This window comes from Henckelia pumila, chromosome 4 (assembly GCF_033568475.1).
Source record: "Henckelia pumila isolate YLH828 chromosome 4, ASM3356847v2, whole genome shotgun sequence".
NCBI classification, from domain to species: domain Eukaryota; kingdom Viridiplantae; phylum Streptophyta; class Magnoliopsida; order Lamiales; family Gesneriaceae; genus Henckelia; species Henckelia pumila.
In genome coordinates, this window is record NC_133123.1 from 5,270,058 (window position 1) to 5,283,804 (window position 13,747).

At 35.1% G+C, this 13,747-nt stretch overlaps 3 protein-coding genes across 7 annotated transcripts; 1 reads left to right on the forward strand and 2 right to left on the reverse strand.

Moving 5' to 3' along the window:
• The first annotated feature begins 109 nt into the window (after positions 1 to 109).
• Positions 110 to 1,003, forward strand: LOC140864302 (uncharacterized). Its single transcript, XM_073268403.1, has 3 exons — positions 110 to 204; positions 354 to 476; positions 552 to 1,003. Exons 1-3 carry the CDS (start codon positions 174 to 176, stop codon positions 734 to 736), a joined length of 339 nt encoding a protein of 112 aa, XP_073124504.1. The 5' UTR covers positions 110 to 173; the 3' UTR covers positions 737 to 1,003.
• Positions 550 to 5,210, reverse strand: LOC140864301 (uncharacterized). 3 transcript variants are annotated; one of them, XM_073268401.1, is made up of 9 exons: positions 5,057 to 5,210; positions 4,798 to 4,853; positions 4,575 to 4,699; positions 3,554 to 3,713; positions 2,853 to 3,289; positions 2,214 to 2,705; positions 2,010 to 2,109; positions 1,323 to 1,488; positions 550 to 685 (listed from the first exon to the last, which is right to left on the reverse strand). In XM_073268401.1, exons 1-8 carry the CDS (start codon positions 5,123 to 5,125, stop codon positions 1,353 to 1,355), a joined length of 1,575 nt encoding a protein of 524 aa, XP_073124502.1. In that variant the 5' UTR covers positions 5,126 to 5,210; the 3' UTR covers positions 550 to 685; positions 1,323 to 1,352. The 3 variants fall into 3 exon arrangements, with proteins under 3 accessions (XP_073124502.1, XP_073124503.1, XP_073124501.1); XM_073268402.1 differs by lacking the exon at positions 550 to 685 and having other exon boundaries at positions 1,152 to 1,488; positions 2,214 to 2,702; XM_073268400.1 differs by lacking the exon at positions 550 to 685 and having other exon boundaries at positions 1,152 to 1,488.
• A 1,579-nt stretch (positions 5,211 to 6,789) lies between these two features.
• Positions 6,790 to 13,182, reverse strand: LOC140863314 (gamma-glutamyl hydrolase 2-like). Of its 3 annotated transcripts, none has more exons than XM_073266653.1 (10): positions 12,727 to 13,178; positions 12,032 to 12,118; positions 11,311 to 11,400; positions 10,516 to 10,637; positions 9,696 to 9,756; positions 8,854 to 8,943; positions 8,657 to 8,719; positions 8,321 to 8,409; positions 7,511 to 7,603; positions 6,790 to 7,136 (listed from the first exon to the last, which is right to left on the reverse strand). In XM_073266653.1, exons 1-10 carry the CDS (start codon positions 13,051 to 13,053, stop codon positions 7,103 to 7,105), a joined length of 1,056 nt encoding a protein of 351 aa, XP_073122754.1. In that variant the 5' UTR covers positions 13,054 to 13,178; the 3' UTR covers positions 6,790 to 7,102. The 3 variants fall into 3 exon arrangements, with proteins under 3 accessions (XP_073122754.1, XP_073122755.1, XP_073122756.1); XM_073266654.1 differs by having other exon boundaries at positions 10,516 to 10,610; positions 12,727 to 13,176; XM_073266655.1 differs by lacking the exon at positions 8,854 to 8,943 and having other exon boundaries at positions 12,727 to 13,182.
• Between the last annotated feature and the right edge of the window lie 565 nt (positions 13,183 to 13,747).

Genomic DNA, 13,747 nt, shown 5'->3' on the forward strand with positions numbered 1-13,747 from the left:
AAGCAAATTCAATCAATGTCTTCACATTGGGAAAATTTTGGCCTTATCAACTTAAATTCACATGCACTTTCCAAGAACACTTGCTGCAACTTTCTACGAACTCCACAGATAACAGCATACATTACAGTTAATTTCATAGAGATTCATTTGTAAATCAAATTTGATTCTATAGCATGGGGTGTGCTGGATCCAAGCAAACTAAAGGTAAGGATGTTGAGATTCCTTCAATTTAAACATTTCTCCTTCATTTTCAGTTGCTTGCTTGCTTGCTATAACCAGAAATTTAGATTCAACATCTAGAAATATAACAAATATAAGAATTGGTATTGACACAATTTGTGACTTTACAACAGGAAGAGTTGGAAATATTAGAAAGCCGAAACCTTGGAAGCATCCACAGAAACTTACGAAGAGTCAGCTTATACAGCTTCAAGAAGAGTTTTGGCACACTGCTCCTCACAATGGTGGTACCAAAGGTAAATTTAGCCATGAATTCACAAAATGTTGAACTCTTACCCCATTTTTAAAATCTTATTATTTGCATTTGAAAGAAATTTGGGATGCACTCAGAGAAGCTGCAGAAGCTGATCCAACTGTTGCTCAGGCAATCTTAGACAATGCAGGGATCATAGCTCATAATCCTGATATGACAGTTTGCTTTGATGGAGAAGGCACGAGGTACGAGCTGCCAAAGTATGTTTTGAGTGACCCAACAAACTTGATACGAGATAGTTGAAATAGAAAGCAGATTTGTATTCAAGATGTAGAGAAATTTGTGAAAATTATCAGGGTACGATCTGCTTTCATCTAACTACTCAAGCTTTACTGATCACTTTAGATGTTTCAGCACAATATGCATTGTTTTTCTAACATGTGTAACATATAATCAATTTATATTTGACAACGCAATCTAGATTCTGGAAGATATTTTTATTTCAGCAAATATAACTTTACAAGGACCAAATTAGAAAAAGTAAATAAATTTATACAGAAGGGCTCAAAAGACAGCAAGTTGTTCGATTCTATAATCAAGATTGCAATTAGCAATATCGTTTTTTATATTCAAAACTTGAGAAAAGGAAAAACAAAGTCGATTGCATGAAACCACAGGATTACAATGACTTGCTGAGCTGTGCTGCAGATTTCAGAACTCTTAAAACTGTAAGTGGTCTAAAATTAGATGGCTCAAAGATGAAAGGTGGCCAAGTTCAGTAGAACAGAAAGGAGCTGTCTTCACAAGCTTTAAATACAACCACAAAAGGCTACTTCTCTAAATAACTAAATAACTTGTATACATAAATATGAGAGCTTTGCAAATCAACCTGCGATTTGAGATGGATGGAATTGTTTCCTCAAACCTTCTTGAAAAATGAGAGGATGTTTCCTTGTTTAGGATCCTTATTTGCGGCTTTCTTGTTTCCACCTTTCCCTGCTTGGTTTGCTGGAGCATTGCCTCCTACAGAAGGTGACTTCCTGGCCACAAGTGGCCTAGAACACCACAGTTAGCATGGAAAATCAATTAGTGTCACGAGGAAGAGATGGTATTTTCAAAATCACACCAATCAATCGGCAACGAGGCAGAAACTGAAAGACTTCAAAGAGGCGCATATAGTACAGGAAATTTGAAATTATAGAACATTACACATTTTTCCTATGGATTGTCAAAGTATAGTTTCTGTCAAGACCTTAAATCGCACACACTGAAGTGATTTTCCTTGTGCGGCAGACAAGGTAAAAATTCCAAGAAAGGAAATTCGACCTCTAAACATAGTTCGTTGATCAATTTCATAAGGTAAAATGAAATCCATGCAGGAGACCAGTCAACACAAGTAGATATTTAAATCTTACATCATCCCCACGACCAGAATTCATCATATATAGTAAATAATTACTGAAGAAGATGGGGATATCTAATGGATGTTACCATAACAATGCACAAATATTAATCTATAATTACAGAACATGATTAAAGCAACTGAAGACAAACGCCGAAAACATGGGTATTTAACCTGTCAGTAGAATTATTCACTGCATTGTTCCCCTCTTTCTTGACAGAATTATCATCAGATTTCGATTCTGGCTCTTCCCCCTCCCAAACAACTTCGGTAACTGAAGCCAGAAGTGTGATAGGTCAGAATGATTGATACAAAATGAATACAACAGCAAGGAAATAAGACTAGTTTATTCAGTATCCCTGAAAAAAATAGAATTACCTTCTCTTCCACGTTCATCAATCCGTGTCTTCAACACTTTTCTTCTTTTAGATCCAGCATCAGCCACATTATCCCTCATACTTGCACCGGTCCCGCGAACATGGCTTTCGCTCTTCTCCGATATGGGAGATTCAACCTTCTCATCTTTGACTATAGTTTTATCACCCACAGGCTGTTTAGGTTTTACATCAGCTTCTCTCACTTCCTTGATTTTGGGTTTATTTTCCTTCTCATCAAAACTTAAGTTGCACTCCATGCCTGAAACACTTGACCCTTGCTTTGAACCTAGAGTAGAATTTTTCGGAGGATCAGGAGATGCCAGACTAATCGTATTTTGATACTCATCTTCTTCATCTGACATATCAAATACAACTCTTCGCTTTCTATTTCCTTCACCATTAGAAGTTCTCTTTACATTAAAATCTTGGCAATCGTCATCACTGCTCACATGTTCTGCTTCACGAGCACAAATTTGAGCCTCAGCACTAGCTGCTTGCATTGAGAATAACGAAAATGAAAACATTATAAATAGTCAGATAACACCAATCAAGGCTATTAAAAGAATAGCCAGCAGTTAAGTGTTCTTACAAATAAGAATCCAATTTTACTATTCAAACAGACAAAAAGACAAGGGTTAACCAGCAGATTTTTGCTTGGAGCTGTTGGCTTGTGCGGAGGTAACATCTGGATTTGATTTTGCAGATGCACGACCCCACATGCTAGCCAGAGAACCTCCTGTTCCAGAAGAAGTTTTATCATTTGGATCCTTTTTCTTTTTAGGAAACAGCTGAGGAACTTTTTCTTCATTTGCAGCAAGCTGGGGATCCTGTCCCAGATCTAGCTTTACATCACTTTCATTTTTGACATTTTTTACAATGTTAGGAGATGGCAACCCAACATTAGGACTTGAGTGCTGGACTTTTTTCTGCTGAGGGCGTGGAATTTCCGTAGTACCATGCGAAGAAGTACTAACAGACAACCCTGAGATTTTTGCTGCATTTGACTGCACGGAAGCAGAGGCCAAAGGTGTTTTGCCAGCATTTCGCTTAACAAAGGAATTTGAAACACCAGAAAACCTATTAACCAAAGTTCAATTAATTTAGAAACAATGAAGGAACCAATCAGGTGCCGCACATCTCAACATTGCAAAAAAGTAGATCTACAATAAGCATGCCTAAAAATTATGAATGAGACCATAAGACAATACAGTATGAGCGCCATTGCAATTTATAATTCATCACAGTGATCACTATTGCAGTTTATATCACATCATTGCAAAATTGTTAAGGCATTTAAGCTTTCAATGTTTCAAATAATGAATGTCAGAACAAGTGCTGCACCTATTATCTCGCAGACAATTATCATCTGGCAGTGGCTGCTTACAGAAATCCTCAGCTTGGACAAACTCGTGGTTCCAAAGGGTAGCTGGATCCTTAGGAAGACAGGCTTGTACACTGTAGACATGAACAGAACAATGTCCTTCGAACTCCTGTTTTGCATCTGCAACGTTGGCAAAACTGTCACAAAGTGAAAAACAAACACTTGAAACCAAACATGCTGAACTGGGTTATCCAAAAAATGGGGGGTCCTTCCAGAAATAACAGCTATTGGTAATAGTTAAAATTGCTTCCTTATTTCAATTTTTTTCCCAAAATAGAATAAAGCATCCTTAATGATAACAGGAATTCACAAGATAAAAAGAAAACATATCCCTATATTAAGTATTAACTTGTAAATTAAATAGTTTTAAGATCACTGATTATAGGCTTCCATACACGTGCCAATTTTAATATTATCAAGGGAAAAAGTTCTGTTGGAACAAGGAAGAGTATCCATAGTGGAGAAACTTGTGATAAACTGTCAACTTGTTTCCTAATTAATTAATAACAAAAAATTGCAAATATGGCTTTGGTTAAAATTTGATAGAAAAGAGAAAAGAGCAATCCAAGGATCAATCATATGTGTAGACAAAGATAACATATCTAACAACCCCGTCCATGGGAGTACGAGTGCGACCACCTTCTTGCACAGCATGAGTGATAAAACCACCATTAGCCACATTATATGATGTTTTTTAAATCTCTCCGACCACATTGAGGTGCATGTTATCAGCATAGGATGTCTGAAACACCATACAAGTGGAAACCGAGACACCTAGTTAGCCATAACCATACATAGTATATAAACCATCGCAGATTAACAGAGGATTCACAGTTGATTGACTTATGCATTTCATCTTGTCGCATACTTTATTTATAAGCTCTAGTCGGTGAAAAAGTTAGAAAGTAAGCAATCAGTTGAACAAGTTGGTGGATTACAATTCAGTCAAGAAAATCTAGCTACGTGTTTCACAATATGAACCTGTAAGCTTATTCTTGGAAACCAGCCTTATATGGTAAGTAGAAGGTTTATCCTTCAACCAGCCCGATAAAGAAAATATCACTTCTAATTCGCTTCCATATTTCTCGACGAAGTCCTGTAGCAAACTACACCCAAAAATTCACAACCAAGTCACAGAGTGTGGGCAACATAAAATAACACTAAGAGAATAACGATGGTCATTACACCGTTTGATCATGGTTACCTCTTTGCAACATTAGATGACACCAAAAAATTTCGACTAAGCCATTTGTAGGAAACCTACGAGAGAAAGGAACTTATACGCGTCATCGACAAAAATCTGAAAGTAAACCCCTATAAAAGTGTTTTTTAGTAATAAGCTTGATCTCATCATTTTCCCTTGAAAAATGAGTATTATCACAGAAATCTTGTCCAATTATGACAGCAATTCCTGATACTGAATCTCCGACTTATGTAATAATTTAAATTAGAAAAAGATTTACCACTTGAAGCTTGTCGGATACGATGGATCGAACCTCGTCGAGGATGCCTAGGGTTTCGATTTCGGCCATTTTTGCGTCAGACGAAAAATGAATCGGTATTTTTCTTCCGTTTTAGTTTCCCTCCCAGGGAGGGCACTTGATTTCCCGCCACCAATTTGGGGATTTTGTCATTTTGGTACACACGGTGGACAAAATATATATATAAGCTATCGTAACACATGTGATGCGTATCCGTAAATATATAATTTGGTAAAAATTTCAACTTAATGGCTGAGAAAATTTTAATTTGACAGTGAAGAAAAAATGTAAGAGAAAGAATGAGGTTTGAAGAAAAATCGAAAGGAAAGTGAGAGAAAATTAGACATGATAGTTTGTTTTGGGAGTGTAGGAGTATAAATGGAAAATTTAAGAAAATTTATCATGACATCAAAAATAATTTTTATAGTGTACGCATGGCCACCAATTTGGGGATTTTGTCATTTTGGTACACACAGTGGACAAATATATATATACAAGCTACCGTGGCACTTGCGATGCGTGTCCTGTAAATATATAATTTGGTAAAAACTTCAACTTGATGGCAGAGGAAATTTTAATTTGATAGTGAAGGAAAAATGGAAGAGAAAGAATGAGGTTAGAAGAAAAATCGAAAGGAAAGTTGGAGAAAATGAGACATGATAGTTTTTTTTGGGAGTGTAGGAGTATAATTGGAAAATTTAAGAAAATTTATTATGACACCAAAAATAATTTTTCTGGTATACGCACACTTAATAATATAGTAAAAATAGTAAAGATTTTTGTATATGCGCTGTGTCATGTGTGTCACAGATGAGAAATGTTTTGGCATAATTTTATCATTGTGAATTTTTTCGTAATTTATATTAGGATTAATTATAAGAAGCCAAAATAAATCAAATAATATTTTACAATTTCCTTATTTTAATCGATAATTAGATTGAAAATTTTTAAGTAAAATATATAGGTTGTTTAAATAATGTACTTTAAAAATGTTTTTAGTGTTTTATAAATGAAAATATTAAAGTATTTATTTGGATAAGATTTTTGTAAAACATTTTTATTAAAATATTTTAAAAAAAAATTCTTTAAATATAATTTTTCAAAATCAAATGACATTTTTTTTTGATATTTTTAAAATTCAAAGCAACTATAGAAATTAAAACATAATTTTTAATAACACATTTTTATTGAATAATTATCCAAACAAATATTTTTTTTCTGAAATGACTTTTAAAACAATGTATAAAAAATATTTTTCCAGAAACGTTTAATAAGTATTTATCAAGCTGAATATGTCGTTTTATCAATGTATTCTATAATAGTTTAGAAATTGCAATAACCGGTGAAATATAACTATTTCTGAGGGCCGAGGGGAACTGATTGATTTTAAGTAATGAGGAAATCTGGTAAAACAAGATGATTAATGGTTCATCTGATTTCCTAAAAGACCTTATGCAATATTTTGGTCAATATTTGTAAAAACAACTCCCATGAAGCGTTTTAACTTTTAATTGATAATATATTTACTATTTGACTCGACACATGAAAATGTATTGTTTTTTTATGAAAATATGTTATTTTTTATTATAAATAAAAGTCGGATCGATCCATATCACGGATATAAATCAATTAGACCGCCTCATATAAAACTACTCATATTTGTAATGATGTCTCTATATCGATAAAATATTTTTCATGTGGGCTTGTAAGCAATTTTGAGTTTTAACATTAGTTTCAAGAATAAGATATATTTTACACAACTCCATCAATTATCGACGTACATCAAGATATGTGTAATTAATCCAATAGTGAGACTCAAACTAATGACACCACTTATACAACAGTTCCCACGATAGAAATATGTTCGCAAGTTTTAACTTTTACAGACTCAAACATTTATATAAACATCCCCAGCACCATTTTTAGGCGCCAACTTGTGATTAGAGTACACCAAGCAAGTGCTGCACGGGTCTAGTTTCATCCAATTATTTCACTTCATGCACGAACCGGAAACTCGAGGGAACAATTTTAGGTGAAAATGTAAACTTCATCGAAACCCCTCCTGCAAAAAAAGGGAAGGGTTAACTAAGTTTACCTCCACGGGTGTTTGGTCTAATTATTTATACTCCCCTCCAAAAATATGGTTACACCCTCGCCTCCATTGTGAAAAGAAAAAGGTAAAAAAAAAAAACCAACAATGAACCATGCTTTGCTTCCCAGGTGAAAAAATACCCAACAGTGAACTATGCTAACACTCCCGCAAAATCAATCCTGGTCCCCAGGGAAATATGGTTTATTGTCTGCCTCTCCAAGAACAGCAAGATATAGTGAGAACGAGCAGAGAAATAGCGGAAAGCTGGACGAGTCACTCCCTGGATTTGCCGCTTTGTAAATGGGAAAGCACCAACAAGAAGAGTGAAAGCATTTGACACTTACCCAGCCTTGCCGCTATAAGTGGGACTGTGATTGTATATGAGGTTTTCGAGCACTTTCTGAGCAGGTGGCCTGTTCATGGACTTTCTGGCCTGCCTGAAAGAATTGATCATGTCAGAATAACAATGACTACTTTGCAGACCGATTATAAGGATCAAAATGCATAACATACAGCAGATGACCCAAATATTTTGAACAATACAGGGGATGCATTTTAGAGTATCAAAATCCAGATAAAAATATTCAAATTTAAAAATTGGAAGGGGGCAAAACAAAAATACTTTAATAAATATCGTGTAAATATTGCATAATATTTCATTTGGAGGGTAATTCACCATAATTGGCAATACTCACGCTCGATAGATAAGGATCAGTTGCAACCAATTGAAAATTATTAAACAATTTGATTCCTAATCAAGGCCTAACACGTAGTGCATAATTGCTTGAAGAACTTGGCCACTGATCAAGGTGTCACCTTACAGAACTGTCTTTTTAAATAAAATATCTCCTTTACGAGGTTTGATTAACTGAGGCAGGATTATTTTAACTAACAAGCATTGATTAAATGAAAAAGCAATTTAACTGGTAACATATAGCACATGAAGATGGAAAAATATGTAAACGGACCCAACACATTAAACAGATGAGAGAGACGAAATTTGATACCTAGTCTAATAAGATGCAGTCATAGGGCTTCAGTCTTTGCCACATCACTATGTTGCGACACTTGAAAGTTACAACAAAGTTTTTACTTTCCAACGGCTAGATAGAATGACAAGCATTTTAATGCATCAACTTTGATTAAAAAGTTACCCGACAAAAAAGTTTGCAACATGTTGAGTCACTTGAATTGCTGCTTCTGAGTGCGGAGTCATCGATAAGCCCCATTCAAAAGCATTTTTCTGTCACAAAGTAGCTCTGAAAAAGTCAGAATTTTGCAGTATAGGAAGAAGGAATATGACTATGTCTATGCGCAGGGTGAGGCAATTTAGAATAAGGAAAATGGACTACTGGAATTTTTAGGGAGGAAAAAATAGTCTCTCATCGCTTTATAATTAATTGTGAAAATAGTCTACATGTCATTCAGCAAACAGAGAATGCGATTTGTGAATACAGCAAAAACTATGGTTTGCAGGAGCTAAGTTATACCTCTGGATGCCACTGGACAGCAGTTACTGGATATTTGCTTGCCTGAACTGTTGAGACATAAACCTGATACAGATCAACAAGGACAATCGCTACTGAGATCCTACCAAGTGTCCACAGATGTCCCCAGATTGAAAATGGAAAAAAAAAAAGGATAAAAAATAATTCAAGTAAGAACCACAGAGGAGGCTATTTGATACCTTGCTATCCTGATCCACACTAGTTGTTAAGATTTTGAAGAAACCAGATAAATTCTTGTTCTTTAGAAACTTTCCTGGTGATATCCCATACTGTCAAATAGATGAATATATCAATAATGGTAATTCAAGCATATTTTTGAAGATGTAACTGGGTTTTAATACCGAATTTTACCAGCTTGATTCTAAAACCTGAAGGTCACATATTCCAATTGCTAAGCATAAAACTATGGAGTATCAAGGCCATCAAATCAATAATCAAAAAGAAACAAATGAAATAAATGAACTTAAATTGTTCAGATCTCTATCTGCTGCTGGTTACATATGCCGAAATAATTTCAGATGGCTCCGCGAGCAAGCAAACACGCTTTCAAATTATTCAAATATCCCATAGATATGGGAACTAAAACTCAGGTAACACTTCACGTTTGAGAATTGAGATTATAATAAATTCATTTTGAGGCTGACATAAAATTATAGAAGATCAACAGAAAAGTTCATCATGCTTACATATACTCGTATATCTTCAGCGAGATTACCAATGGCACTCATTGACACGTAGACAGAATAGAGATGTAAAAATGCAAATGTTTCATGTTTTAGCAGCCCATGTGGATAAAATGGCTTGCTGCAGATCCCTAGTTTATAACTATGCAATAATTATAGTTGTCAGTGTCACTGACTCTATCTGGTTGGATATTATTATTTAATTCAGGACAAAGTAAATAATTATTAAAGAAAAATGATTACAAGGAACTTTGGTCCTATGCCATTTAAGCAGTCGACCCTGGGAGAGCAACAAGTGCAAAACAAATATGGACAACAGAACTTGGTCTACCACTCACCATATGATTTTGAACTACAAGACATTCTGTACTCAACCTTTTCAGTAAACATGGAGGAAACCTGCAACACGTATAAACATTGTCAGGTTAAAAAGTTCACTGTCCAATAGCAATTGATTACTTCAGTTTACAGAGAATTTTTGGATCATCAAACACTATAAATGTGAATCATAAACGTTAGTGTCCAGGAGTAGCTGCAACATTTCTCTTCAAATCCACATATACTCGGTTGTTACTTCAGTTTGCAAAAATTTCCACTTTAGCTAGAGACCAAGTCAAACTTTTTATTCCCAGAAGTTTTGGTTGTGGTATGTTCTTGCGAGTCCAGGACCCAAAGAGTGTTCTATTTCAATGAATTATACCATACGGCACATCACCAAATTAAAAAAAAAAAAAAAAGTATTATTGCTTGCACGAGTATTATAAATTCAGAGTTTGGAGGATGCTAAGATGGAAAACGTGGCAATTTTATATACTGATTTACATTGAAATTTAGCATGCCACAGTCACCACTTTTAAAAGAAAACATTTACCTCCTGTAATGCATGTCTAAAGCTTATAAATATTTCTACAAAGATCGGAATTATGTCTAGATTCCTTGGAAGTTTAAAAATGTTTAAACCTCTCCTTGAGGTAAGTTAAATGTAATTCAGATATTTGAATGGGAGTTCTGTGTAATTTAAACCAACCTCAATGGCATACTCCTATAAAAGATTTGCCGACAAGATCGGACTTAGTTGAAATGATTTCCTGTCATAACTAAAACTTTCTGATGAACCGGAGAATAAATATGAGCATGACATTAAAATTTGAAATATACCTTTGAAAAACCGTGCCATTGATATCTGAGTTTTTTGCAAATTGCAGTGTAGAGGCTTGATTTCGTGCATTAAATTTCTCCAGGACGTCTTTGTCCTGTTGCAATGGTGAGAATTGCGTATGCTTTAAGATCAACACATGGAAGATGCCAATCAATCCACGGCTGGCATAACTAGGTAAAACAGAGTTCCAAAAAGACAAATTATGACAACATGTAAGAGATCTAGCAAACGGGTCTACAAGAATGGGCTTCAAAATAAAGAAATGATTAGGGTGTACTCTCCCTTCATTTAAGTGATCTTTAACAATACATACCAAGAAGAAATCGTTATACTGATATAAACCCAAAGATTTCCAACTTTACCCTTTAATGAACCCCACAAGCAAGGATGTTCTTTTTCGGAAATCATGCAACAAAGACCTTCGCAAATCTCAAAATGTCAATATAAAAATAAAAATTGAAGACTATAAAACAGAGTAGTATCAGGCATCTTCTAATATCTAAAAGACCAAAAGTTTACAGTATCAGCTACTGCCTACAACTTGTAAGGTTTTGGTCTTACTGAAAACCTATGCTCTTGATTTTCATGAATAAAATAACCTTCATGCCTCGAGAGATCGTGATATGTTTTCAGGGTTTAAAACTGCAATTTTGAAAGTTTATTTTCAAAATAAAGGGTTTGTCGAATTTTAAATATATAAAGTGGGCTCAATTTTGTATTTTTAAAGAACTTGTGGTTAAACTCATCCATAAAAACTAATGGAACAAATAAATCCATGTTTCTATATAGCTTACCTCGCTGACCATCATGGTTACCAGTTCAAAACCTAGGCAAATTGCAAGCAAAGGAAAAGTATCTCCAGCTTCATTCTTCCTCAGAATAATCTGCATAAAAAATTCCAAACAAGTCTCAACTGCAAGTATTTATTAACTACGTTTCTTTGCACCGAGAGATGCACATTTTGCAACATCTAGCCCTATAACTTGCTTCATATCATGTGATTATACCATCCCACCACAGCCACGCCTTCATTGTTGAGCCACAAATCTAAATGTGTATCCAGTGTCATGTAACAGACACGGTCAATTTATTAAATGACAAATCGCTTGATTCAAACTTTAGAATAATTCAACTTTACATCCAGGTCCTACTCCTGGATTTCTAAACTTCACAACAAAATGAACTCAACTGAGTGAGTTGAGTGTGGTCCCAAGTCAATGTCCTTAATTTCTTGCAAGAGAATGCAATACAATGGCATAGGACACAAATTCAATGGTTGTTGAAATAAATCTAGGGAGCATGATAAGAAGCACATTTAAACTTATTTAAATGCCAAAGAGTTGAAAACCAGAAAACTGCCCTTCGAAGTTTTTGTTCATGTGTGTGAGTGTTAGAATGTTATTTCAGCATCAAGAGAGAATCTTAATTATATGATCACATTTCCTCCTTGTCAGTGCTGTTATATAGAAAGTTAGGAAGTCGTTGGTTCCACTGATATTTTGGATGACCAGGTACCTTAAAAATGGACTCTGCAACCTCAAAGTAAAGACCACTTTTGGCCGATCCTCCTGTGAAGATGACCCCATCAACCAGATTGAGTTTCTGCAACATTGATTGAAATATATAAAAATTGCAATTTGTGAGGGCACAAATCCAAGACTATTTAAAAAACCCCTCCCCCAACCAAAAAAAAAAAGAAGAAGAAGAAGGCGTGCGAACATCCAGCCACAGCAATTTCTTAACACATCATCATTCCCTCAAATCTAAGTGATGTGACGATGGGAACCTCGTTTGTAGCAAACAAATTGATAGTCTTTTTCTCATCGCAAGTGACACCTTGGAAAACAAAGTTTCTCCTACTTCGGCAACACGTCTCAACCGAATATTGGTGGTTAGGTAACAATGAGAAGGGATGATAGCTAAATGTTGAAAGAATGTTTGGATGCATAATGTTAACTAAAATTTAACCAGCAGCCAGATAAATGTGCAGCAAAATCTGCTTATTAGAGCATATGTTAATTATTATGTTTTCAACCTTCTGTTATCTTGGAACATACTTTTTAATAATAAACATCCGTTCACATTCTCAAATGATGCGAATTCATAGAATTACCATTTAGCACTGATCAATTAACGACAAGAAGCACGTTGACAATTTCAAATTTTCAGGGAAAAAGAAGAAGAAGAAGAAGAAAGAGTGTACGGATTACATCGGATAGAATCTCCGAGGGCTCGTTGTATATGAGAGGAATGACCCTGGCACCAGCTGCCTCCACGAACTTTACATAAGAGGCGGCGATGTAGGAAGCATCGGTCGAATTTTGGATACGTCCAGATGCACCGTCCCCAGGATGAGTTAGGATTCCGATCACCGGCCTGTAGTTCAGTTTGGGATTCACCGACGGGCACTGTGTAGCTCCTAGGAAAGAGTCCGTCTCACTAGGCAGGAGGAGGGGCTCCGCCGTGGAAAAGGCGTCAGCCGCGGACTGTCCCTTGGCGAGAGCGACGAGGAACAAGATGAAGATATTGGTGAACATACTGGACGAGCAGGCGGCGGCGACACCAGAGTTCTCGGCTGATGTGCTCGCTGGTGATCAAGCTTCACCGGACGGGACCACCAGCTTTTTATTTTTATAAACAATAAAAAATAAAGAAATTAATATTGTGTGAATTTATTAATTTTTTAAATTATTTTAACATTGTTGATTACTTATCATGAACGTTATTTGTGTCTTTGGTCATTGGTTTGGTGGTGGATGAGATATTAGCTTAATGGTAGTATTTTTACCCTTTTTTCTTGTATATTTCAGCTTTTATGTGTTTTTATTAGGGGTGTTAATTTGAGTGGGTTGGGTTGGTTCGGGTCGGGTTGACAAAAATAATTTTAAAAAATTCGTCAATTCGAACCCGACCTGAACCCGAACCAACCCGAAAATGCCCAACCCGAACTTGAACCTGGCTAACACGCATTATCCGATCAACCTGAACCAACCCGATTTTATTTTTTATTTTTTAACAAAATAATTAAATAAAAATTCAAAACACACAATAATAATATTAAAATTTAATTTAATCACATAATAATAAAATCTTAGCTTATCTATAATTTAAATTTAAACTTTTAGTTGTAGAAAATTTAAAGTATACTTATTATAAAAAATAAAAAATTATTTTAAAAAATAAAAATTGTATAAAATAAACATTAAATGACGAAAATATATTATATCAATA

Excerpts from the sequence above, each read along its gene's own strand:
- LOC140864302 (XM_073268403.1), top strand. The coding sequence starts at position 174 with ATGGGGTGTGCTGGATCCAAGCAAACTAAAG. Across the intron at positions 205-353 it reads TGGATCCAAGCAAACTAAAG|GAAGAGTTGGAAATATTAGA; the intron begins GTAAGGATGTTG and ends ACTTTACAACAG. Across the intron at positions 477-551 it reads TCACAATGGTGGTACCAAAG|AAATTTGGGATGCACTCAGA; the intron begins GTAAATTTAGCC and ends TGCATTTGAAAG.
- LOC140864301 (XM_073268401.1), bottom strand. The coding sequence starts at position 5,125 with ATGGCCGAAATCGAAACCCTAGGCATCCTCGACGAGGTTCGATCCATC. Across the intron at positions 4,854-5,056 it reads TATCCGACAAGCTTCAAGTG|GTTTCCTACAAATGGCTTAG; the intron begins GTAAATCTTTTT and ends TTTCTCTCGTAG. Across the intron at positions 3,714-4,574 it reads TTCCAAGAATAAGCTTACAG|ATGCAAAACAGGAGTTCGAA; the intron begins GTTCATATTGTG and ends CCAACGTTGCAG.
- LOC140863314 (XM_073266653.1), bottom strand. The coding sequence starts at position 13,053 with ATGTTCACCAATATCTTCATCTTGTTCCTCGTCGCTCTCGCCAAGGGA. Across the intron at positions 9,757-10,515 it reads AATGGCACGGTTTTTCAAAG|GTTTCCTCCATGTTTACTGA; the intron begins GTATATTTCAAA and ends TACGTGTTGCAG. Across the intron at positions 8,720-8,853 it reads GTGTGGATCAGGATAGCAAG|GTTTATGTCTCAACAGTTCA; the intron begins GTATCAAATAGC and ends GATCTGTATCAG.